Source organism: Callionymus lyra, chromosome 19 (genome assembly GCF_982586985.1).
Source record: "Callionymus lyra chromosome 19, fCalLyr1.hap1.1, whole genome shotgun sequence".
Taxonomy (NCBI): Eukaryota; Metazoa; Chordata; class Actinopteri; order Syngnathiformes; family Callionymidae; genus Callionymus; species Callionymus lyra.
The window spans coordinates 14,441,019-14,468,097 of record NC_141836.1 but is presented as its reverse complement, the minus strand read 5'-3'; the positions used below and the strand labels follow the sequence as shown (position 1 = coordinate 14,468,097).

The 27,079-nt window shown below is 40.6% G+C and overlaps 1 protein-coding gene across 1 annotated transcript; it reads left to right on the top strand.

The window, feature by feature from the left end:
- The first annotated feature begins 237 nt into the window (after window positions 1–237).
- On the top strand, window positions 238–25,399 carry nup210 (nucleoporin 210). Its single transcript, XM_087781550.1, has 39 exons — window positions 238–767; window positions 2,585–2,724; window positions 3,319–3,450; window positions 3,868–3,958; window positions 5,067–5,217; window positions 5,298–5,430; window positions 5,497–5,655; window positions 7,477–7,652; window positions 8,242–8,382; window positions 8,468–8,605; window positions 8,736–8,891; window positions 8,974–9,172; window positions 9,946–10,091; window positions 10,525–10,743; window positions 11,325–11,498; window positions 11,617–11,809; window positions 12,178–12,284; window positions 13,423–13,527; window positions 13,970–14,071; window positions 14,734–14,862; window positions 15,123–15,250; window positions 15,331–15,466; window positions 15,537–15,599; window positions 16,758–16,937; window positions 17,048–17,128; window positions 17,193–17,324; window positions 17,389–17,547; window positions 17,748–17,839; window positions 17,900–18,074; window positions 18,493–18,668; window positions 19,596–19,816; window positions 20,251–20,387; window positions 21,292–21,406; window positions 22,799–22,945; window positions 23,327–23,577; window positions 23,689–23,866; window positions 24,156–24,233; window positions 24,308–24,379; window positions 24,796–25,399. Exons 1-39 carry the CDS (start codon window positions 607–609, stop codon window positions 24,891–24,893), a joined length of 5,571 nt encoding a protein of 1,856 aa, XP_087637676.1. The 5' UTR covers window positions 238–606; the 3' UTR covers window positions 24,894–25,399.
- Window positions 25,400–27,079: the final 1,680 nt, after the last annotated feature.

The window sequence follows — 27,079 nt, the reverse complement described above, 5'->3', positions numbered from 1 at the left end:
CATAATGTATATTAACGAGGACAACAGGAGATAGAAAGCTATAAGAGAAATTTAGATGTTGTTAATTTAACGTAAATAAACTTTATAATCGTCACCTAATCCAGGTTTGTGTGCTAAAATCGCTTTATAATTACAAAAAAAAAACAGTACTGTGTCTTTAAGGAACCACGTCATAATGCTCTCTTCTACGTGACGTCACTACTACCCGGCATGCTCACTGGAAGTCGAATCATTGCTAATGGCGGGTATTTGTACCAAACATGCGTGCGTTGAAGCGTATTGACCTCGTTTTAACGACTTAAAGTTGGACATTGAGTGTTGTGTTTGGAGCGAGAGTGTGATATATTAAGGGGTGTTTAAGGGGTGAACAAAAAACAAACAAAAACAAAACGAACTTAAGGAAACGCCAACTGTTTGAAGTGTCATGTGGCCGCCAGTGCTCGGGTGACAGACGGTGACAGACTCGAGCTGGTGTGGAGGTCAGAGAGAGATGTTGGTTCTCCTGCAAACCTGCTTCTAAAGAACTATCTTCCATCGGTACAGATCCATTCATTCATTCTAACGGGAGGTAGTTTCGTTTTCATTCAATCTGCGCACAAAGCGGAAATGGTGTCAAAGAAAGAAGCGGCGCTTTTATGCGTGTTATTAATGGCGGTTCTGAACGTGGACTGCTCGTCCAAACTGAACATACCTAAGGTGCTGCTGCCGCTCACCAGGAGCACGAGAATAAACTTCACTTTGGAAACTACTGACGGTTGCTACAGATGGTGAGTAAAGACTTTTGTACGCGCGACACACGAGGCTGCTTTACTGTACTCGCTCCTCCCCCTTATATCCCTGTTATTTGTTGTCATCTTCCTGTCAAACTTTAAAATAAATATTAAAACATAATAACTTTTATATGTTGTAAAATATTTGTGATTTGTCTCTTAATCTTCAACCAAAAATATTTTTTGATAAAATGATCTTGAGCCCCGCCCACTGAAAACACTTTCTGGATATGAAATCTTGTTTACCATAACAACAACCACTCTACTATGATCGGTCAGGGTTTGTCGTTGTGTATAAACAAAGTGGGCTGAAGGAGGAGTGAAACGCATCATAGTGGACTCTGCTCTCGTAACCTCTCGTTCGCCGAGATTTCAGACGTAGGAAGAACTTTATGAAGTAATAACTTCAAAACGTTGTCATGATGAGATAGATAGACAGACGGTTAGATACAACTTTATTGATACCTCTGGAGGTCTCCTTCAGGATTTTTTTTTTCCAGCCAGCACACAGCAAGACAGAACAAGAACAATGTTTCTATAAAAAGAAAGTGCAAGATTACACAATCTAAGTATAAAGTTAAAAAAGAACATGGTACAAGGAACAAGACAAAGACAAATAACAAAGACAAAAGGATACAAAGATTAACATTGCCCTGTTGAGTGAATGAGTCCCTGAGTCTTGTAGTGTTGCATCATGGGAGGAGCATTCGTGCTCCATCTGATTCTCTGTGCACTGATGACAGTGTTCAGAGGATGACTGTCATCATCCATGATGGACAGTCGTTTGTAGCGAGATCTCCTACCTTATGCAACTGTCAGCAGTGAGTCCAGCTTCATGTCAACCAGAGAGCCACTCTTGGACACATTTCCACCCCAACACACCACACCATAGAACAGGACACTGGCCACCACAGACTGGTAGAACATGCAGAGGAGTTTCCTGCAGATGTTAAATGATCGAAGCCTCCTCAGAAAGTACAGTCTACTCTGAACTTTCTTATATACATGGTCTGTATTGCAGGACCAGTTTACTGTCCAGCCACACACTGAGTTACTTATAGTTGTCAACTATCTCCACCTCGTTTCCTCTGATGGACACTGGACGTGGCTTTGTCCTGGACCTCCCGAAGTCCAAGACCAACGCCTTGGTCTTTGAGGTGTTCAGCTGCAAGTGGTTCCTCTCACTCCAATCATTTGCGTCGGGAAAGTTTTCACATTAGTTGCCCTTTAAAAAGTCCTAAAAAGCCATTTAATTCATGAATATTAATGTAAGGCCTAAACTGGAATTCACATTTCTTGAATTTCAAAAGTCTTAAAATAGGAAAAAATAATAAGTAAGATTTATTTGGTTTCAAATCTCAATATATTTGGTAGCAAAAAAAGGAAAGATTTGCGCAATCACAAAAAATTACAAACAACAGATGCACATTGTCGTTCTATTTCCATTTCAACACTGTTCATGTAGCAACTTTGTAAAGTTGTTCTGGGCAACTTGGGAAGTGTTAATTCAATGAGAATGTACTGTTTACAACCAACATATTTCATCACAGTTGTAAAGCTGTACCAGGCACTATGTACTTTGTGCACAACATTTTTCAAAATCAGGCAACAATAATTGAAGTGGTGGATTTTAAATATATTTTTCCTTTTGGTTCCTTCAGTTGACTCAAGCTCCAGGAACCCAGTCCTGGCCTCAAAGTGTCACTTGCTCCATTTAAAGTTGTTTTTAGATCTGCTTTGAGACTTTTTTATTAGTCTGCTTTATATCTATACTAATTTAGTACAGTTTATTTTAACTGTTTGTGTTCCAACAGGTCCTCGACAAGACCAGAGGTAGCGAGTATCCATCCATTCGATGAGGACACTGATAGAGGCTGCTCCAGAAGAGCAGTCCTCCAGGCTCTCTCCACGCAGCCCACCAGACTGACCAGCATCATTCTGGCTGAGGACGTTGGTAAATGTGGTTTTTAAATGACCTGATATTGTGTTTTGTTGATTGTGTTGCCATGGATCACAACCATGAGGAACTAAATGAAGGTACATGACATCCGTATTGAAACTATGAACACAGTGCTGCAGATCTAATCTCAGGGGTGGGACCAAGTTTGTTACACAATCTACATTCCGAGCTGAGTTTTCCTTCTGCTTAAACAATGTGGAAAATGTCAATATTTTAAAAACTGTCAGAGTTGCGAAGAACACTCAATATAAAGGCATTTTTTAAGTGCCCTGATTTATTGCCTCATTTACAAATATGACTTGTGTAAATTGATAAAGTTAACATAAACCTTATAAATGTTTTAGAATTCGAGAGAACATTTTAACCATTTAAAAAAAATAATTAAATAACAAAAATATATTTTAAGCACATCATTTATAATCTACAATTCATGAAGTACATTTCTTAAACTAATAGATTTCCATGTCACGTTTTTATTAAAAAACATCTTAAAGTTCAATTATTCTCTTTATTACATTCTCACTTATTTTGGTTCTGGTAGTTTTTAGACCACTGGTTGCCTCCATAAATAAATGTTTGCATTTGCAGTGACTGGGCAGGTTCTGCGCTGTGATGCCATCGTCGACATCATCAGTGAGATCAAAATCGCGTCCACCACCAGGGAGCTTCACCTCGAGGACTCGCCACTGGAGCTCCGGATTCATGCACTGGACTCTGAAGGTGGCCTTTTTTGTTTGTTTTCCCCTCACCAAAGTTTTCTCAACTGTGTCGTCTCACTAATCCAGTCCCTCTGGTTATTTACCTGAGGCGACTCTGCTCGTTCTGTTGAACAGGTCTCTTTTAAAACAGACATGCTTGGTTTAATGAGCTGTAGGTATCCTCTGATTCTTCCTGACAATGGCTCCGGGGCATGGCATTTTATTTAGTTTGCTTCGGCCCTGAGGGGCACTTTGGATTTCACCGACAGTCTCGATTGTACGGACCAATAGTGTCTGGTAATGAAATGCCGATTGGTTTTGCTTGAGCGACTTTATCTCACCTCCCATTATTGCAACCTGTGGTTTTATTGCTGTATGAAAGTGGCACACATGGAAGAGTATTAGTCAAGCCTTTAAAGTGTATTTATTCTGCTTTCAGGAAACACTTTCAGCACCCTCGCCGGCCTGGTGATTGACTGGGCGTTAGTGAAAGATGTCGATGGATTCTCTGATTCCTATACTTCATTACGGTAAGTGGTGTGTTTAATGTGGAGGCAGACAAAATCGCTTGGTTAATGCCCGTTGACGAGCAGATCAACACACTTACCGTATTTTCCACACTGTGAGGCACACTTAAAAGCCTTCATATTCCTCAAAAATTGACAGTGTGCCTTATAATATATATGAACATTACCTGGTGGGTGACTTGTTTGCAAACACTTTCATGACTCCGCGCTGACTGAGCCTACACGCCGTGGCCTGATTACGGCATTGCGTCATCACGGGGTGGGATTTATGTCACATCATGGCGGATGACTATGGAGTAAGATTACTGCCACCGTTTTGAGCGAGTGTGTCTTGGTTTTTGTACACTCAAAACATTTTTTTTTTTACGCAAAATCACTCTGCTGCACACTCAACCAGTCATACACGGGCGTTCAAAATGTCATACACGTCGATCTAGCTGTCATACAGGTGCTGAACTTCACTGCTGCGTACTCAACATTTGTCTGCTCACAACACCAGCTTTTTAAACATAATTTTAACATCGATGAACGGATTTGTCAAAACTTAATAAAGTTTGACTTTATTTTACTGTTCTGTACATTACCTTTAGCACAGCTTTATCTAGTGGATGCATAATGCAACCCCAGTCAAAAGTTTGACTGTATCTTTTATTATATGCGCCTTATATGATGGAGTCTACTGACTCCTTTAAGAAACATCTTAAGACGTTTCTATTTGTTCAGGCTTTTCCTTGAATTTCTCGAACTCCTGTGTTGTTCTCGGTGTTGTCTTGATCTTTGAAGTATGTACTGTTTTGAGTATTGTTTTGATTGTTAAAGCGCTTTGTGACCCTGGTCTCGAAAAGCGCTATATAAATAAATATTACTTACTTACTTACTTACTTATAATCCGGTGCGCCTAATAGTGCGAAAATTATGGTACAATCCAACAGAGCATGTATATGACCTGTACATCCCTTCTGAGTTAGAATCTGTGCTGGGATTTCTTTCTTTTTTAATTGAGGGAAGCTAAGATGAGTGCTTTTGCTTGTTCCCACCACGTCCTGATCCATGGTAGTAAATATCTGAAAAGACGGAAATGAACATTGAATTTGAAGTTTTCTCCTCTCAGGGTACTCAAATTCTCCGAGTCCACCTACACCCCCCCGGGATACATCACTGAGATGGAACGCGTGGGTAAACAAGGGGACATCATATTGGTGTCTGGAATGAAAACGGGACATGCCAAATTGAAAGCCAAAATACAAGAATCACTGTATAAGGTATGTCGTTTGATCAACTTTGAGTCTAATAAAGAGTTGTCAGTGGGTGTATAAAATATTATGCTTGCCATGTGCAACAGGATGTGGGCTCAGCCGAGGTACGACTACTGATTTTAGAAAACATCCTGCTGAGTCCCGCCCACGACGTTTACCTGATGGCAGGAACTTCTATGCGCTACAAGGTCCTCAAGATAAGGCAGGGCAAGATGGCAGGTGGGAGGCTCGTTTTTAATATGATGGTACTCGACCGGTACATTTTCATGAACCGTGTTTCAACAGAACTCACAATGCCTTGCGATCAGTACGAGCTTCGCCTGCAAAACAGCGTGATCCAAGTTGATGGAAACCCAGACGTAGCCGTGGCCAGCCTGGATCGAAGCAGCTCTGTAGTGACGGCAGCACAGCTGGGGCACATCAATGTGGTGCTGGACCACAAGAGTATCCTTGTTCTGATCTTGATTGTTTCTCAACCTTAAGCTATTAAGCTTGAGTCCGGTTCAAATACATGAGTCACTCATTAGATCAGAGCTATCCAAGCTTTATCCTTTCTACCAGATGTAGTGTAAAACATAATGTGTATAATAGGGGTATAAGAAAATAATGATGTGTTGCAATATTTTTTATTTTGGATACTGTAGATAGATGGATGGATGGATGGATAGACTTTATTAATCCATCTGGAGATCTCATTTGGGAAATTAGTTTCCAGTTCACAGCCAGTTTCACAAAAAAAACGGAACAAAAACTAAGCGCAAACAAAATAACTAAGTGCAAGTATAAAGAACATGGATCAAAGGGAAGTAATGAATATTTAAATAAATATATATATATATATATTTATATAACATTTTATTCTAATTCAAAGTTATTTTATGGTTTACATTTCAATAGTGTGTGTATAAAATACAATCATTCGATGTTTTCTTTTACAATTAACACCTAAATATTCATGGTTTTATTAATTCGTGTGGTGCAGTTAAACCTCTTGCGAACCAGCGAAATAGTATAAATGACTGAAAACTTTTTAAAGATGATGTTTGTACTCATTATGGCTTTAAAACAAAGTTTGAAGTAAAAAATGATTGTAATTAGCAAGTTTTCAATCCCTGTGTATTTTAAAGTTATAAATTGTGTAGGGCCTCAATAAAAGCAAGTTGGAGAAAAGGGGCCGCATTGATTCTAATCCCAAACCTTAGATTAAGAATCCACAGTTGATCAACATCTGACTCTCACCTAAGAGTGACAGTTTTCTGTTTACATCTCCCACTGAGGTTTGAGCGTTGCTGAGCTGCCACATCCTGTTAACCAACAAACTCGTCAAGCTGTTTATTTAATCCTACCACCCTGAGGTAACGACACGCTCAAAATAAAGGGCAAAATTGATTCTTTGTTTGCATGCAGAATCCAAGATTTGATTATTTGTTACCCTTGGTGCGTGTGAGTGTCGTTGTTTTGCACAACATAACGTGGCATTTAAAGGTTATATATGACAAAAGCCAAATGATAAATTGACACAAGTTTTTGTATATTTATAATAAAAAAAATTATATTTTTAGAAAAGGATTGTTTAAAGGGCAACTAATGTGAAAAGCGAACTCTCCTGACTCACTCGCATGTTTCAAATGTTGAAGTCTTCCTCTCCAAGATGCAGTAAATCCCTCATTATGACCATGTTTTCAAGTTATTACTTTATAAATGTCCATTATTTAGTATAGATAGACTATAATGGCTTTACGCCTCCTCCAGCCAGCTGTAATCAATCCCCCCTTTGTTTATACAACAAGTCCCTTGGAGGTGGAGACTTGATTGATGACACCTGGTGACAAACCTTGATGCTTGACCAATCACCTGTGGAGTGGTTGGGGGCTTAAACACATTTTCTAATGTAAATATTTCAATGAAAAAAAGCGTTTTGTACAAACAAAAACATACTGATGAGTACAATAGAGTCCAACATCTATTTAAGATGCACTTAAATCAACACATTAGTTGCTCTGGCTGTTTTGAATTGGGGAATCGCTTTAATTTACATAAAGTATGTGTCATGACACAAAGATAGACAGAATGTGGTTTTGGCCCCTGTAAGAATGTCAAACGCTTAACTTCCTTCTAAGGTAAAGTACAAATAAAAAAAACGTCTTTGTTTAGGTTTGCGTAGTGTGACTATGTTGTCTGTGTGTGAACACTGTGTTCTCACATCATGGCCGTTGCAGATTGTTGAACAATCAATGTCATTGATTTTCCTCAGCTTCTCTGTAGGTCTACATATGCAGGGAGTGTCTCGTCTACCAAACGGCACCCTGTATGTGGTGCAGCCAGCCTACCTTGCTTTTCGTATTCACCCAGGTGACAGCTGGGTTCTGCAAACGGCCCAGCAGTACAAGATCGCAATCGAAGTATTTGACAAACTGGGCAACAAGATATACCTCTCTGATGTGAGTATACTTTTTTTTTTCTTGCAAGACGATGAATAAAAGATTGTGTTTTTAACCAGGCCTGACAAACAAGGTCAAGTGCAATAATCAGCAGGAGGTAATTTATTTCGGCTGCACTTGATTGTTCCCCTGATTTGTTGGTGAAGTGCATTTCACCTCGCAATCATAGTGCCAGACGGCATGAGAAGTAGAAGGTCCCACATAAGCCGACTATACTAAATAGTTTATGACCATGCAGTGAAAGGGAATATTAGACATGACGAGTAACAAATTGGCTGAAGCAGGTCAACACTGACCTAAAGTTGTGCAGTAAAAAAAAACTGCATTTTTATGTTGCTTTAGTCAAGTGTGCGACAAAAATAACTCATAACCTTTTATGGTATAGCAGAAAAGGCTGACTTTCTCTCCCGCGTGCCACGGATCCTCAATATTACCAAGCAACCAATTAAACATGATGACACCTTAATTGTGTTGTTGTAGTGTAACTGTCCGGCTGTTTGTGTGTGTTGTTATTTAGTGGATCGTAATGAGCGCCTCAGTTCACTGGTTGCAGAGTTTTTTCCTCAATCTGCTTTTTGTCGTCTTGCAGAATGTTCGCATCAGCGCTGTGTTCCCAGGGGAGTTCTTTAAAGTCCTGGAGTCTTCTGCGAACGGATCCTATTATCACATCAAAACTTTGAAACCCGGACTCACTGTCATCGACGCCACGCTGGAGGCGGTCGTGGATGAAGTCGGTTGAACAGACTTTTTTTGTGAAATATTGTTTTCTCTCCTCCTATTATCCTGCTAAAGCACAAACCTGCTCTTTCGTTTAGACTGGAAAAGTCTTTCCACTGGCGAACCCGGTCCACAATGAACAGGATGTGGAAGTCTATGACCCCATAAGTCTGACTCCGTCAATTCTGACGTTTCCATGGCAGCCTAATGTCGGAGCTTATCAGTACACAATACAGGTAATTATCCTTTACTTGAATAAATGACAAATTCCATGAAAACCCATTTTGAAAATAAATGTCTTTCTTTGAACTCGTGCCCCCTCACCCTTTGATTGACATATTGAATTTGTTTTAACTCTTGTGACAGGCCCATGGAGGGAGCGGCAACTTCACCTGGTCGTCGTCTAACACTGCTGTCGCCACGGTTACTGTGAAAGGAGTCATTTCGACGGTCAGCGACATTGGCATGAGTGTGGTTTACGCTCATGATCTCAGAAACGCACAGCATTTTGCACAGGCGAGGGTGAGTTGACCTGAAGGACCGCCTCATTTCTAATTCAGATTATGATACACATGTATCATAAACCTCAATCCTGTCTCTTCAGGTTTATGTCGTCGAGCCTGTCTCCATAGAAATAGCTCCATGTAAAGTGGAGACCGTAGTGGGTGGAGTCCTGCACCTGCCCATCAAAATCTTTGGGTACCTTGAAAGGGAGGAGAGTAATCGCGTCATGCTGACCGACTGCTCGAACTTCGACCTGAAGGTCGATGCGGATTTGAAAGGAGTGTTTGAGTTGCTTCCTGGTGAGTGAAAGCGACTACATCACCCTCTTTACTTATTTGATGTTACTTCTGTGTTCATAAATCTAGAGAATCTCCAAGTCCACAAAGACAAGTGGAATTTCCTCTTTAAAATCACCAAAATGAATTAATATAACTTTTTTAAAAATTGTTAGGTAATTAATCTAACTTAATTAACACCGTCTGTGCTCAATCTTCATTTGGGTCCTTCACGTTGAATGTATTCATTTTTTAAAAATCAATATGCATCCTTGCAATGTTCCTATTTTAAGCTTTAATATCTTTTTATTCACAACCTTCAAGGGGTTATGTTAACTTAAAATGCCAGGCGACAATAAGGGGTTAAAGAAATCGCCTCTTTATTTTCTTACGTGCAGCTTTATGACATCGTTGAAGGGCATGAAGGTTCAGCTGGTTTCTTTAAGAACGGCCGGACATTAACAACTGAGTAAAAGTGGCTCCTGTGATTTGTCAGGGAGGCAGAAAAAAAAGGTTTGGCACAAACGTCTGATGCTGATCTGTGCTACACAGTCCTAACGGGGAAAAGCAGACAGAGAAAAATTAGCACTGTGGGCTCTGAAGGCTCAAGATGCCGGGTCTGACAAATCACCGAATCAATGAGCCTTTGGTGAAAATAAACACTTTGAGATATTAGAAGATTGATCCTTCTTTAGTAGGAACAACTGGGTGATATAAACATTCTTTGTAAGCCTCACCGCTGATGCAGCGATGCTTAAAAAGTATTTGTGTTGTCTTATGTTTCTTCCCCAATCCAGAGAGGCTACCTCCTGCCTACGATTACTGCGTGGGCGTCAAAATCAAGTCACTGACCCCCGGAGCTGTTACGCTCACCATGAGCTACACCCATGGAAACGTTCATCTCAGTGTCAAAATCACAGTCAGCGGCTATCGGCCTTTCAGAGTGAGTGATGTCCTGTCCTGAGATAACATGTTGAAGTTTGTTTTAAGATCTGCGGGTTTTTTCAACATTAGTTTGATAATCATCTCCTGTTTTTCTTGATTTGTTTTTCTTTAAATCACTATATTTACAAAAATATAACTGTTTTAAAATTAATAGAATTTTGTTTATTGGCCTTTTTAAAAAATGTTTATACTTTTCCCTCCACTACTTGCTCAACCCTCTCAGCAGGGATTGACCCCATGTTGTCTCCTTCTCTGTAAAGTTGTGGATTTCATCACTCTGTGCTACAATTCTGCTTATTTAAACTCGGATAATGTGTGGATCTTTTGATTAAAAAAAAGCAGTTAAAAAGAACAACAAAGAAACTTGTTCTTTGTAACTGTGTCCTGTGTTATTTTTGATAACTTATGTCTCTGACTTGCGTCATCTGAAGGCAGTGGACCCCGTGGCTGTGGCTTTGGTCACTCTGGGATCCTCTAAAGAAATGCTGTTTGAAGGTGGCCCCGGTCCTTGGGTCTTGGAACCTTCAAAGTTCTTCTCCCACTACGTTCCCGAGACACCACAAGACGTCAGCATGGCAAAGATCAACTCGCAGTCCCATAACCACCACCATCACTTTGTCAGGGCGACCTGCAAGAACCTCGGCGAGCAGGTAGGAACGGCTGCACTAGTGTATTTAAATATAAGTTTTATTAAAATCATGTAAAAGATAAAAGTAATACAATCTTAATTTCAATCCACAGACACTCATAGGTAAGGAAGTTCCAGAGTTTTGAGAACAAGTTTCGAAGCTATAATAACAGGCGGAGACAAGAGGTCCACAGTTCTGACTCCACAAAAATAGGGGATTTGTTGAACTATATTGAAATAACAAATAATCACAAGAACACCTCTATATGTGTATTTTATCGCAAAAGCTAAATTAAAGAAGGCTTGTTACAGATATTGGTCCTAAACTAGTACTTGTGAAATGGCGGAGAGGCTTAAATTGTGCTTAAAGAATTACATGAGGCCTAGGATTTCCTGTGAGTGAGAAAGTGCTCAGTTCTGACTTGGTGCTAACGTGATACCGACTACTGGTCCCTATCTATAACTCCCAGATGTCATGATGTGTTGATAATAATTGTCTTTAAATATCTATAAACCTATGACCTGACCTTTGTAACACCAGCTTGGTATGTGCTGCTTTAGAGATTTTTTTCATGATCGGAATCCGTTTTCTCTACTCTACAGATGTTGAAGGTGATTGTGGGAAACCACCCTGGTTTGGGGAATGTTTTCCCTGCTACGGAGGAAGTGCTGGTGAAGTTTATCTGCGCTCCTCCCGCTCGCTTCGTCCTGGCTCCAATGTACACCAACCCACGGCTGGACATCAGCTGCCCGCTGCTGCGCGAGAACAAACAAGTGGTGTGTTCCTTCAATACTCGCCTTCCTCACCGCCAAACATTGATTTTGTTCTATATCGATGCTACTATTCGAAGGTCAAAGTTAGCTTATTTGGTTTGATCACTCTTTTTGTTTGTAGGTTCCTGTTTCCAACTACCGTAACGCTTTACTGGACCTGACGGCTTACGATCAACATGGAAGAAAGTTTGACAACTTCAGCTCTCTGAGTCTGCAGTGGGAAACCAACAACGAGTCTCTGGCCAGCCTCAACCCTACGTATCCCATGGAGCTGCATATCGTCAAGGATACACTTAATCAGAGATTACTTCATGGTAAGAAAACGACTTCTTATTTTCTGTTTATAATGCCTCTCCTGAATTATTACTGGTTTTACAGTTAACCAGTCGTAGCATTTTACGGCTTCATAAAAATATAAGTCACATACAGGGCAAATCTTTCCATCAATGTCGATGATTTATTTTCTTATTCACCGCCTTTCATCGATTGAGGGAGGGTGAAAAAAGATTGATAGAGATAGAGAACCATCCCGGGACATGGTAGAATTGCTTTACTGAGATGACAGGTGACTGAACAGATCCTGACCGGGGTAATACAAATCGTATTATCCCGTCAGTCTCTATAGCTCTGTGATGACAAAAGGGTATTGATTTCAGCGTCTGTAATTTTTGTCTTTTGACAGGTCGCCGAACCATTTTCGTACATCATCGGACAGGGATTGCTGCGATTTCAGTGAACGCTCAGAGCTACCAGGCTGTCCATCTCGCCGCAGCGGGAGTCTTGAGTAAAGTAGGTTTTTGTCATGAATATTGTCTTGTTTTTTCAGGTAGGGAGGCATTGAAAATGAATGATAAATATGTATAATTATTTTATTTCAGTTCTCTATGTATGTTTGTCTGTTCTATGCATAGATTGATACAGGAAAATAAAAAGTATGTTTAGTAGTAATTGTTGTTAATGTCTGAGACAAGAACTATGTTTTAAATCTTTAATATAACATTTAAATATGAAAAAAAAAAATCCCCCCCCCCCATAAATGGGAAGTTTCTATATTTTGCAATGACATCGTAAACGCTGGATAATTAAAGCAGAAAAGGCTGCATGTTGCCCTTCGCCCTGTTTTTCCACAAATTGCACTTGTCAAAGAACATGACTCTCCAGTGTGCCAGCGAATGCTCCATTAGTTAAAACACATTTCAGCCTGTGAGCTGTCTGCTGGTTTGTCTAAAACGGAGCGTACTTTACAGAAATGCTTTAGAACGGAACAGCCCAATGGTCCAGGTCCACACCAGGAGGTGGTTTTTGCCATAATTGCAAAAGTAGCAAAATGATTGCGACTGAGGAGCGATTATACACTGAAAGTGCACAGTTAACTCGCATTATAAAACGTCTTTATCTGCATCCAGTTCAACTCGAAATCAAGACGTTTTCTTTTACACGATACTGAATCAAAATTCGACATCACTATATCTATATATATTTTTATTATGATTAAAATATTGGGCTTAAAAAAAAACTATTTTGTGTTTTACCATTGTTCCTGTGTGGTTTATACTTCAATAAAGTGTGTGTTGAATAAAATAATTGTTTTAAATTTACAATTAACATTCACATATCTAAACCTTTTTTCTTTTTCTTCGATTGTACTTAAACTTCCGGCCACTAGATGGCAGCAGTTATTAAATCCGTTGCAGCTTAAGTAACAATGAAACCCTGTGAGATCCCCACTGATTGACTGAGAACAAGAGGATACAGTCGACACCAGCAGCTTTTAAAGCTGATGTTTGGACATATTTTGGTTTCATAAAAATACTACAAATGTATTGCGATATTGTAGGAACAACAATTCCTCTAATTTGTCTGTTACTTTGAAGAGCCTGTAGTAAAGCTTAAAATGTTGACCTCATCATCATTTCTTGTTGCACAGCCTAACGACCTCGACCGGGTCTCTGCCACGGTGGAGCTCATGCTAGTGGAAGATGTGAAGGTTTCTCCTGCATCGATAACCATCTATAACTTTCCAGCTGTGCGGGTAAGTTCTCTGCGAGGAGATGCAAGTACTGAAGGTTTTTGTGCGGCAATATGTTGTAGCATGAAAACCCTATCAGATTTTTTTTTCTTTCCTTTAAATGTGTTAATTTAAGAAATTACAGAAAATAATTGATTTAGGTTGAATCATTTTGATGTTTTTTTTGTTTGCCAATAATTTAAATTGCACGACACTCGTCTTCAAACGAAGGGCTTCGTCTCGGTCGCGTGTGCTGAAGTGTCAGGAAAAGTGAGAGGGTCAAATAAGATCTGGTGACCTGTGTGATAGGATTGTGGGCTCCGAGTCGGTTCAGAAGTTCCACTTTGATGTCCATGTTTGTGGCCACTTGCCTGTCACTGGAGCGTTTCGATGAACAAGACTGTTGCTTGTGTATTTCCAAATATGGAGTCTTATATTCTCATCCTTTTATCCTCCCGTCTTCTAGACTCACTTGACCCTGAAAGACGGCTCAGGGTACTTCTACGTCAACACCACTACTAAAGGAATCGCCAATGTGGTTTTCCAGGAGGCCGAAGGAACCGCAGAGGTGAAAGAGATTCATATTTTTCTTCATACAAACGTATGAAACTTTGGGCCCTCCATTTAATGGATTTTTATGTTATGCTTTTAAGAGTTCTTATCAGTGCGAGATGAGCGACGTACTCCATCTTTGTTCATTGAGGAATAAAAAATGTTGCATCAAACTTTAACATCTATGTAGAGTTAATTGTAAAGTTAAGATGACTAAAAAGAAACCAACGTAAATTTAGACAAAGATGCCTGAAATTTACAGTTGAGAGCTATGGTTTAAAGGTTGATTCTCCCGTCTTAGTATCTTTCTATAACTCAAATCATTATTTTAGAAAATCTATTGATAATTCCCTCAATTAACTTATTTCTAAAAACCTCGGTTTACCTCACTCCAAGGTTGATAAGAGCCGGTAGAACGTTAAATCCAGGTACGAATTTGGTGACAGATTCTCACACTGAAATAACACAAGTGGTTTTTTTTTGTTTTTTATATCTGAAGGGCTATGGAACCTGAGCAGTTTTTTTTCAAATGTTTTAAGTTCCTCACAAATTAATTTTCCTTTACTCCTCTGTCTATAGTAACTGATGCACAGTGTTTAATCGAAATCTCTCCTTTATTATTAAATAAAACCCAAAACAAATAAATCAATAAAATCATTGTTTTCCATTTGTGCTCAGGTGGCTCCAATGTCTCCTGGAACAGTGGAGGTGATGGTCCATGATCTTTGTTTGGCAAATCTGGAGCCTGCCAAGGCTACAGTGCACGTGTCAGAAATCCAGGAGGTGATCGTGAGAGTCATTGATAAGGTCAGATTCTTAATCGCACTTTGTACGGTTTACGAATATGTTCATTATTGTTTTGAAAGTCCAGTCATAAGAACATTTTGTTATCTTTGTGTCTCTTTACAAATTCACTCTTTCAGGGTTAAGTGTAATTTGGTTGTTTCGCTGTAAACTGCTTTGATGTTGAAAGAAAAAATTAACATTCATCTCTGGAATGAATATTTCTTGACCTTTTTGTCCTGATCCGCCTTGTGAGTCTGATTCTTATTCTCTCTCATCCCCAGGTGGAGGTCGGTAAAACGGTGAACGCGTATGTTCGAGTCCTGGGCGCCAACAGGAAACCTTTTGATGCCGACTTCTATAATTACATGGATCTGAGGATCAAGGCCGCGACTACTATCGTCACTCTACGGTGAGTAATGAGGGATGAGCTTTTTCTTTTTTATTTCCAAGATGGGCAAAGATTTGTAATTCCTAACTTTGCCTCTGCAGGCACATTACGATGTCCTCTGAAAACGATACTGCCGTGTTCCAAGTCACAGGGCTCAGGGTTGGCCAGACCACTCTGTCAGCCTATGTTACAAACAAAAGTGGCAAAAAGATTTCTTCTCTTCCGCAAGATTTTGAGGTATGAAGCCGAGGAATGAATCGCACTCACATGCGTCAGGCTGTCTCAATGCATCCATCTTTGTGTCAAGGTGTTTCCACAATTTAAACTGGTCCCGAGGAGGATGACTCTGCTGATTGGAGCCATGATGCAGGTCTGTATTATATTAATGTTTATTCCTCTTGTGAGTTGAGTTGATTGGATTTGTGCTCCATCTAAATGCTAATCTTTCTAACAGCCAACATTCCTGTCTCACCCATCTGCACTTGACTCAATTTGTGCTTCAATTATACAAATGATTTGCCTGATAGAATCCAGCCGTCATAAATACCCAGTTATCCGTGACATCTGAACAATAATAAAACTGAAATATTTTTCTTTTTTTAACGTACCTACAAGCTTCTTTAATATTCATAATAGATTCCATAAGTCCATCCATTCACTTGTCCGTGTGTGCTTGTGCTAATGTCCCCATCCCCGTCCACTAATCTGTCTTTTCTCCCAAACTGCACAAGAAAATAGCCAGAAAATTAGCAAGTAAACTGCTGGTCTCTTAGAACCTCCTCTCTAAAACCTTCACTATGAGGTCTGGGGAAAGAAGGCACAAGAGCAACAACCCTATGAAAATTAAAATGTTCAATTTTGATGAAATTTAAACATAATTTTAGACATTCTAAATAAAGGACTGTTTATGTTATGGATGTTTGGTTTTGAAGCTTATTATTTGTATAATTTTTGTCATCCATACGTTTAATTTCTATTGAAGTAATTTCAGTATTTCCCCATTACCCTAGCTTATAACTAAACTACTAACCCGGGCAATGTCAGGTACTTCAGTCGGTCTTATCTAAAAGCATAAATCTATTTCTAATAAAACCTCGATCATCACTGCAACACGACAATTACTAAAAACGATGTCCCTTTTCACTGCCTTGTCCTTGGACCCCCATCAAATGAAACTGTCAAACTGGAGCGTGTGTAATCCACAGATATCACATTTGTATTCAGCTAAGATGTTGTGTCGAACTCAATCACACAAGGGCCCAACATCGTTTAACAGTCTGTAGCGCTGCGCAACAAAACTTGCTTACCAAACTCTTTAGCAGGAAGTACGAGTCATACTGTGACATTTTCTTTTCATTCTTGGAGGCTTGATCTATGAGTTTTAAAGGAAGCCTCTGTATAATGGTTGACATCAATAATCTGTGTCTTAGCTTATCTTAAACACTAATAGCCTTATAAATCATGATATGTATGCCGACCACTCGGCAGACCAAATAATGTCTTTGTGTCTTTGAACTCTTATGTCTAGATCACATCCGAGGGTGGCCCCCAGCCGGAGTCCAAAATCCTTTTTTCCATTTCCAATGAGGATATTGCGCAGGTGAACCACATGGGACACGTCAGTGGCGTGAGCATCGGGAACGTCTCTGTGACTGGCCTGGTCCAAGCTGTGGACGCGGAGACGGGGAGCGTTGTCGTCGTGTCCCAGGTAGAAGAAAATGCTATTTATATATATATATTTTTTTTTTATTATATATATATTTTATTTTTATATTTTTCTTTGTCTAATATTCTGATTTATTTGATTCATTTATTCAGGATAGGGTGGAAGTTGAGGTGGTGCGACTGGTGGCGATTCGAATCAAAGCCCCCGTCACCAGAATAAAGAGTGACTCGAAGGTGAGGTCGGACAAGAAAATGACGAAACGCTTTTTTGTCTCTGACTTCATTTACTTGCCGCCAGATGCCTGTTTACGTAATGGGCCTGACCAGCAAACAGACGCCCTTCACTTTTGGGAGTGCTCTTCCTGGCCTCGTCTTTGAGTGGTCCACTACCAAAAGAGACATTTTGGACGTCCAGGCCAGACACTCGGAGGTGTGTTTGAACGATTGTCCTTTTCGGTTTCTTGCAAATGCAATTCATCCATTTCTCTCCGAAGGCAAACGTGGAGCTGCTGTCCCAGCACAACTTTGGCATGATGGTGACGGGCCGGACACGAGGACGCACCGGACTGAAGGTCGTGCTCAAAGCCGTTAACCCTATGGCCGGTCAGCTGATTGATGATCTGCCGGAGCTTATGGACGAGATCCAGATTCAGGTACATTCTAACTCAACAAGGCCTTCTGATATAACGTGTTAAAATATTTAAAAAAAGTTGAAATCTTCTCAAACATCGTGAGGTGCTTCGACAGACTTCAGATTAGTCATAGTTGTCTGTATCCACCTTCGAGTGCGAGTGCCAAACATCATAGGACGGTTAAAGCACCCCAGTGATGAGACTTTTTATCTTTGATCAAGGTCTATGACACGCTGCACGTTCTTAATCCCCAAGTGAAGGCTGATGATATCCTCATGGCGCCCAATTCAGTCCTAAAACTTAAAACCAACAGGTGAGTTCAGGCAGAACTATGCGTTATTTGCATATTTGATGTGTATTTGTTTTTTCAAAGGGATGATGCCGATGGGCTGTTCTACCAAATTCTGCCTTACGCCGATCAGACGGCTGTGGCTCAAGTCGACGACAAAGGTTTCCTCACGTCTGGACCCAACACGGGCATCTCTACGCTGCAGATCACCTCCCAGGAAATATTCGGTGTCAATCAAACTCTCATCCTCGCCGTGAAGGTCAGTGTCGGGGCGGCCGGATGTTAAGAATGTCAGCGTTTTTGAATTGGTTTGGTAGTGTAAAGGTGATTTATGGTTTATTTGATTGAGAAGGTCAGTTTTTTATGTGAGGTCTGGGGAAACGGTATTACCTGTAACACGCTAAGAGAAGTCTGTACAAACACTCTGTCTTTTTTATGTTCTTTATTTCTTATTTACGATGACGGTGTACTTCACTTTTCACCCTCAATCCTCATAATATTTGCCGTTTCGTTTTAATCGGGTCATGGCTTTTTTTCCCTTGTCAGGATTTTTCTTCTTTTTAAAATGTCTAACAAAGTGGGGTTTACTAGGTCATTGTACTTGTAAATAAGGTCACCGGCCTCGGAGTCGGATAAAGTAATTAAGATTTTGTCCTTCTATTTCCCGGCTTACGCAGGTGATGCCCGTGTCCTACTTGCGCTTCAGCGCCAGTCCTGTCGTCCACACGGCGACTCAAGAGAGCCAAAGAGCCTTCCCTCTCGGAGCGACTCTTACCTTCATCATCCACTCTCACGCCAGCACCGGCGAGACCCTGCACTCCTCCAACTCCCACCTCAGATTCTCCAACAATCGGTCAGTCTTCCGAACCACCTGAGTTTGTTTATTTCATGCCTGAATTTTCTGCCTCTGTGTTGTCGGGAAACGAACACAAAATAATTAATTTGGCAGTCTGGTGCTCAAAAGAACGAGTTTTTTTAATTTGGTTGTCAATATGTTACCGGCGTCTTTTTCCTCGCCGCACAGATGTTCGTCTGAAAGACGTAGCAAGATAATGATGATGAAGGCACTTGGTGGAGCTGTTAGAAGAGTTTGGTCATTACAAAGTTTTTCCCGGTAGATTGGTCCTGTTTTTGTACTGACTTGAACCAAAATTTCACATCTAAAATGATTGCTTGATACACTTTCTTCTTGATTCCTTTAGTCGAGCTCAGCTGTTCAATGATGTAGACTGATATTTCGACGAAGACGGGAACATATTTAGGGATGATTCCCGTGATTCATAGACGGTGAACGGGGGCAGATTATAGACTCTTCACTCTCCCTGTGGCAGAAGATAATTCTCTGTATCATTTGTCACTGTCTGAGTACTTTCTTTGAAAACTCCCCTTCACTCCGCTGCCCTCTCACCACAATCAATTCTTGGGTCGACCATGTTTTCTGTTCTTTATTTTCCCTTGGCACTCTCCTCCTGCTGCAGGTTAAAGCCCTCGTCTCTCGGCTTAAGAAACTCCCCTCTTTAAGGAACTCCGAGTGCAAAAGAGAGATAGTGTTCTCTGTGCATCTAAGTTAACTTGAGTGACATTCGCTTGCATTTGGTTTCCTGAAATTTTGAGGGACAAATTATTGTTTCACGACACAGATGCTCCAGAGACCTTAAAGGCTGATGCGCAACTCGTCCTCAGCCGGATGTTTTAATTGATGATCCGAGAACATTGGCAGCGGTCCGACCAGTCGATCTGGATTAGCATTATAAGCAATTATCTCCTATCTGTCCGGCAGGGATGACCTGGTCCAGGTCGCCCCGGGGCCCAGAAACCACACTCTGACCATCAAGACGCTCAATGTCGGCCTCACCCTCCTGGCTGTGCGGGACAATGAAAACACTGGCGCGGCGGATTTCATCCCGCTTCCCGTTGAGCACGCCATCGACCCGGCCGAGGCGGAGAGACTGGTGGTGGGAGATGTGGTCTGTTTCAATGCTCCGCTCGTCAGCCAAGACGGTGAGAATGTGGTTCCGTCTGCACTTTTTTTTTTTTTTTAAATGTTAAAATCAATGACGTTGTTGACAAATAATCCGTTGGTCAGTTTTGACTTGTAAATGCCTTCTTTTTTTTTTTGCTGCATTGACAATGTTGCAGTCCACGATCAATCAACACATTTGCACAATCCAAACACTTGAGTTTCATCAAGCGAAGCTTCCTGGTTGAGTTCCAAAACACTACTTCCTAAATCAATGTAATGCATTATTAGTTACCGAGGCCCAGAGAAACGGCGCCACATCTGAGATGAGCTAAACATGATCGATAATAATAAAAATCATAATATTGATAATGGAATGATGTGGATCCAAAGAATCGTGTGCTGTGAATGTTTTTATTCGGTTATATTTCCTGCATATGTATTTCATTTGAGGTACTTTGTGGTGTCTCTACAGGTACTCAGGGTATGTGGCGCTCCACTGATAACACCGTCCTCCAGGTAGACGCCAAGAGCGGCGCTGCCGTAGCACGAAACTCGGGAGTTGCATCTCTATACTACGAGGTTCCAGGCATTTTGAAAACCTACAGAGAGGTATGCAATCTTCAGTTTTTCTCTCGTGTTAACAGGAATATTTTTATTAAAGCAGCAATACATGTGATTTAAGATGTTGTTTCTGGCTCCCCCCAGTGTCAGATGAGTGTAACTGCGATGTCGTAGCGCCTCTATTGCGAACCACAATGCGTTGTTTACATATTGTTGGACAACTTTCTGGTTTGATCTTCTTGGTAACTTCAAAAAGTTTCTTAGGAATTCACTTAAAAATACTGTCTCTGACACACTGATGTAAAACAGTAAATGGTCACATGACGCTCACTGACGCAAGTCTTTGTCAAAGTTACGTAGCAAAGAGCACCCTTAAAATAATAGCTGGAGAGCTCTACTTTACAGGTCCTGATTATTCTAAATGAATAGATCAGATAAGATGTGAAAAAATAATAATGTCAAAATGTTAAGTAGTGCTTTAATGAGTCATAAACACTCAGACACGAGTGTGATGGATGAGCTACACCAACCAGATTAAGTGTTCTAATTATGCAAATCCGTGTCTGTGGTCATCACCTCGGGCATATCAATCCTAAAGCCATACATCATGATGACTAACATAGCCACCGCTCTAAAGTTCCTCTTATCTTGTCGAAGCTGCAAATCTTTTTGCGGAGATGGTTCTTTATTTCACTTCCCCTCTGAGTTCCTATCACATTTGGTCGTCAGGTTCCGCCTGTTTTCTGAATAAAACCAGTAAATATCTTTAACAAGTCCAAGGTGTCAACGTTGATTATAGCGTGTGCAGAAAATACGACTGTGATTAATGTTTGTCATTAATCAAAGTGGCAGCTTTGCATTAAGTTTGTAACGTAAACTATTGTGCATATGAACCAGGCGTGTTTAGAGCTGAATCTGAATTATTGCTCATTTAATCGTCTTCATTCTGTAGGTTTCGGTGGAAGCGGCTAAGAAAACGTCAGCAGTGGCTCAACCCTCGCCAGTCAGGAATGGAAAGGACACAAGAGTTCTACTGTCGACGAGAGAACAAGGAAACAACCTGATCGGTACTTTTTACTATCATGCAAATCATTATTATACATTTCTACTTCCTGCTCTCTGTTGTTTATCTCCTGGATCGGTTTGAACTCAAAAGCAATTTATGAAATTGTGTCAAAAACAAACCTAATTTGGCTATAAATGTGGAGGTCTGAGCTTGAATTAATGCTTTTTCAACTACTTTTATGCTGACAACAAGCCCATGAATCACTGCTATTGTTGGTATTCTTTTTAAAAACTCGAAAACAAAAGATTCTCTGATGTTTACTGGGCTGCACCAAGTAGCTTGATGAACTCTGAGAGTAAAAGAAACAAATGTGTTGCAAACACAATACTACAAGTTACCAAACTTACAAATGACTGTAGTTACTTAGCATTTCATCTAGAGGTTTGTATCGTCACGAATCTGCTGATTACGATCCTAGGACAACGATACAAAATATTGTGATACTTTAGTAACAAGGATGTATGTGTAGTATTTTTGAGTACTTGACTCTAGTGTTGGGAAATTTACAGACCACATGACTCTTGACAAAGTCGTAACTGCTTTCATTTGTTTTGAAACCAAAATATATCCAAACATCAGCTTTAAAAGCAGGAGTCAACTTCATCCTCTCATCCTCAGTCGTCACCTGTGCTTCAAAGGATTTCAATGTTCATTTTGCTTTGCAGGACGTAATGACTGCTGCCATCTAGCGGCCGGAAGTTATATTGCAACACAGAAATGAACCAACACTGTGAATACTTGCATGTAGATTGTAAAAAAAAAAAAAAAATTGAATTATTTTATTTTACACACATATTATTGAACTATTAAACATAAAAAATATAATAATAATTAATAATAAAATAATGAATACAGTGCTGTCGAATATACAGCAAAATCATATCGAAATTTCGTAACACTTATCCTAGGATTTAATTTCATCCTAGAACTTGAATAAATATGCGTGTGGTTAGCTCCTGCTAAAAAGGTTGAAGCCGTCAGAGGAAACTTGTATTTCTCATAAAAATACCACCAAATCATCTGATGTGTTGACAGCATATTTGATTTTTTGAAACACCTCCATCACGACCGTTGCCTCAATGGACAAATACCGACTCGCATTAACAGGTTGTGACAAATAGACGAGTTGACAGATTTATGACGGCAAAGAAAAAGTCTGGTCCAGATAAAGGCGGTCGCTGGAGATTGTGGCTTTTAGGATGTTTGATATTTTAGGTGTCGGGATATATTGTTGAAGCCTCAACACATTCATCAAGTGTGTCATCACTTCTCTTGAGCAGATGTTTTATAAGGAGATTAAATGTAACCCATTCATCACGATTAGTCTCTACCTGACTTGGTTATTGTTCATCTTCAGCAGGACATTATTCTTTGTGTTTCTCTGCCTCCGCAGGAACCTGCTCCTCGGTCCAGACCGAAGCCATCTCCGCTCTGCAGCCGGAAACTCTGCTGGACTGCGCCCTCAGCTTCACCGACGACGCCGTTGATTTCCCCGCCGACAGCGTCTTGATGAAGCAGACCAGCTTCGACTCCAGTCTGGGTGAGAAGCCGCGTCCTTCTTCTTCCATAACGTGTTTTAAAAGGAAGTTGAGCGTCTGGTAAACACACTGCAGGAAGTGGGAACATGTTTTTCCGAGGCTGGGATAACAAGGCTGCGTGTCAAACTGAGGGATTAATACGCGTCTGGACAGATGCGGTTCTGAGGACTTGATCAATGCCTCATGAAAGGAGTTGGGCAGTGACCATAAAAACATGTCCCAGTGATGAATGGAGAGCAAAAGACTTCCTGTTGCTCCAGAGCTCATCTGTGGTTTGGGACTTCACAGGCGTCAGAAAACGTCCTAATGAGATTATTTGTCATCTTGAAATATACGGACATGAGAGATCCAACGTTGAATCCGTCGCTCTTTCCTTCCTTCAGGACTCTACGTTTGCTCCGTGACCTTCCAGCCCATGACCGACCAGCAGACCCGCGTGCTGAGCACGTCCATGACCAACCTGCTGGTGAAGGCGGACCTGCATCGCAGCACCTTCGCAGGGGACCACGTCAGCGCCAGGCTGCCCATAGAACCCGGGCTGTACGCGGACCAGAAGGAGCTGCTGCTCTCCAGCCAGCACCGCTCGGCTGAGCTCACGGTCTTCGGGCCGCCGGACGCCTTGTCGGATCTCCAGGTGCAGCATCCACGGCAGAAATGGATATTTAACATGTTACCATCTCAACATGGACTTGAATCTACTTTGATCCTGAGACAAATTTTTTAAAAAGTGTCCGTGTGTTCCCAGGCCGTGACGTCTACGCCGGCCATCACCGTGGAGGAGAAGGAGGTGCATCACAGCGTCCCCTATTACTCCAAGTTCACCGTCATCGGCCTCGACCTTGAAGACGTCACGTTGGCCACAGTCACCATATGGAGCACCTCCTCGGGCCAGAGCCTCGTCATCCCGGTCACTTGCACATACGGTCAGTTCGGCTCCAGCACACTTAACTACATGTTTAATGCACGTCTGAAACATTTTCTTGTTGCCCCGAGTCTAGTTTTCTTGAGGTTTCTGCTCCACATGAAGTGGGTCAAAAGTACTTTGAGACTTCTTAAAAGTTACCAGGAAGATAATACCAGAACAGACGAGAGCTTTTATCCTGTTTTGTAAACAAATACACTCATTGTAGCTACACTTTTCGGACACTAGGGGGAGTCAGAAACTATGTTTTAAATTCCGACCACTGATCCCTACGCTTTATGTCACAATAGAAATCCAGTCATTCGACTACCACCTGATGTTCTTCATGTTCTTCACGCTTCTGGCTTGCACGGCCATCGTGGTCATCGGTAAGTCACTCGACGTCGTCGCTCCGCTCCCTTTGATCCGCTCGACCTTTAACCTTCTGGTCCACTTCTTGCAGTCACCAACTCTGTGTTGTCGCAACGACAAGTCTATTACAACCCCTCGTACCTCCTGAAGACGCCCAATCAGAGTAAGCAACGTTTACGTTCTTATTATCTCTAACTTTGTTATTGCTTTTAGAAAAATTGTTTTTCTCTACTCGGAAAATACGGGATATATGCCGAATAACTTGTTCAAAAACTTGAGAGAATTACTGTCATACATACCTAATTTGATAATACGTATTTTTTCTGTCTTCTATAATGATTGCTTTCTAAATCATGATGGTTCCAAATGAAAACGGTTCCAAACAGTAACTGTATTGAATTGACATTGCAATTATCCTACTCCGCCACAAGGGGGAGACAGACACCATTTCATAAAAACTTCAGATCAGGCCTTTTAAAGGAGAAAAACGGATGATAATTCAACATGAATTCCTTATTTTCAATCACACCATCATGATCTCGTAACGGATTGTTCTGTCGATCACTCGTTCTGGCTCAGGTGTTCTCAACAGTCCAGCGGGGAAACCTTTCAACCAGCCAACGACTCCGTCGCCCGGAAACAACTCGAAGATCCGACTCTTCTCCACGAGCTACTGAAGCGTCAAAAGGCCTCTAAACAGACTGAATGTGACTCGGGTGCATCGCCTCAGATCACCTGCTGTTTGTGCTCATATCGTCCGTGTTTCCTTCACTCCGAGTGTTTTTACTGAAGCCACTGAGTTGCCTATAATCAGCCGACTTTCTTCTTTTGCTTTGTTTGATTTTAATTTGTGGGATTGAAAAAAAAAACTCAGGAGCCTTAATCTCGTACCGTCGCGTGAGAATCATTAACGATGTCAAAACCTTCCGACCGTCCCTGACGAGTGTGTTTGCGTCAGTGCTTTGTTTTTGTTAGAACTTGAACCTCCGTCGTCACGACACATGAAGTCTGGTTAATGTGAATGTTTCATTTCAAATGTGATTTCGGTTCATTTCCGAGGCGACTGTAGCAACTTGACGCCGAGTACCAGGAGTATGATTTAAAAAGAGCTATTTTTGTATTGGATTTGTATTTATGTGATCTGATGTGTTTCTTCCTGATAATATAATCTGACGTTTCTAAAGTTTCTGCCTTTTTCCTTCACTTGCTCTACATGTGTGTTATCAGGATTAGAACCTGGTTCCGTGGGACAAGTTCCCCAAAAAATACATCTTTGTTTTTTTACAGTCAGTTTGCTTACAATTTAATTCATTTTCTACCATAGTTAATTTTATTTAATTAAAGTTAATTTCTTATTTTGAATTTTGATTTCATTTCTTATTTTATCATTTTATTTTTCCATATACGGATATATATCCGTTATTTATTTACTTATTTTAAAATATATTCTCAACTTTTTTCTAAAATAAATGTACATCTTAAAATTTGCCTATTATTTTAAATTTGTTGGATGTATTTATACACTTAATATATATGTAATTTAATCTCTTCTTTTACATCTTTCACTTTTTCATTTTATCGTTTATACAATTAAGTTGTGTATTTTGCTTTTCTTTAATGTTTTTAAATGTGTTATATTCAGCATCTTTCCATTTTGTTTATTTGAATTATTCTGGTTAATTTTTTATTTTTTTTCATACATTTTTTAATATTTTCCAAAATATTTTTATTTTATATTCCAAAGTATATATGATCAGATTTTTGTTCCTCCCTTAATTTTATTTAAATGTATTATTTTACTATAACTTCCTTTCATCATTTTTTCATTCTTTTTATATACGACTAGTTTTATCTTTAGAATTAAATTATATATATTTTTTTTACTTGCTGTATTTCCTGCTTGTTTTACTTTACAAATTTGACTATTTCTTTAATTCTTGTCAATATTATGGTTTAAAATATGTTCGACCTGTTTATCCAGCCCTTCTTTTCTTCTGCCATAAAGAGGTAATAATAATGACGGTTCAAGAACACAATGGTGTTGACTCATGTGGTTAGAGGTGTGTGTGTTTGTATGTGTGTGTGTGCTCCACCTTCATGTACCATGATTCAGCAACATTTATTTTAATTACGGGAATACTTTTCTTAAAACAGAAGCTTTAATATTAAATAAAAAGATCATTGGATTTTAATCTTCAATGTAAAGCTCCATCAAACTTCCTTCCTGTCCGTGCTTTTAATGCGACTTCATTTCATCATTTGTTTCCTCCTGAACCCGACGCTGCTTTTATGAGCCGTAGAATGAACAGCTACGAGATGAACGAGAGCTCGCCCGGCTCGCCGACACACACTCCTCGGTGGGTCACAACCAGATGGTCGTGTGTTCCAGTCCCCCAGGATGTGTAAAAGGTCTGAGACCTCTGATCAAATCCCTCCATCTGTGTGTGCAGCCCTGCTGCCTGTCGCCTCCTCATCTGTATGCCCTCGGCGTGTCTGCAGCTGCTCCAGCAGCAGGAGTAGATGTACAGTCTGGATTAACAAACCTGGAATTCTTTGAATATCTGTTTATTTTGGGTGTAATTCTGACCGAGCGTCCTCCATTGTCGCCTCCCTTCAAATCTCCCGCTGCTGAGAACTATGGCCTCAGACTCCCAGGTCCTCTTGAACCCCGAGCACGAGGCTGGAGAGCTGCAGATTGGAACGGCCATGGAGGATGATGAAGGCCACGGAACATCGGCGGCTGAAGTCTGTGCCTCGTAACATGTTAATGTCTCCGGTCAGCCGGCTGCAGCTTGTTCTCCTCCGGCTGCTGCAAAGCCCTCAATTTCATGGACAGCAGCCTCGGCTACTGTTCCACTCAGGA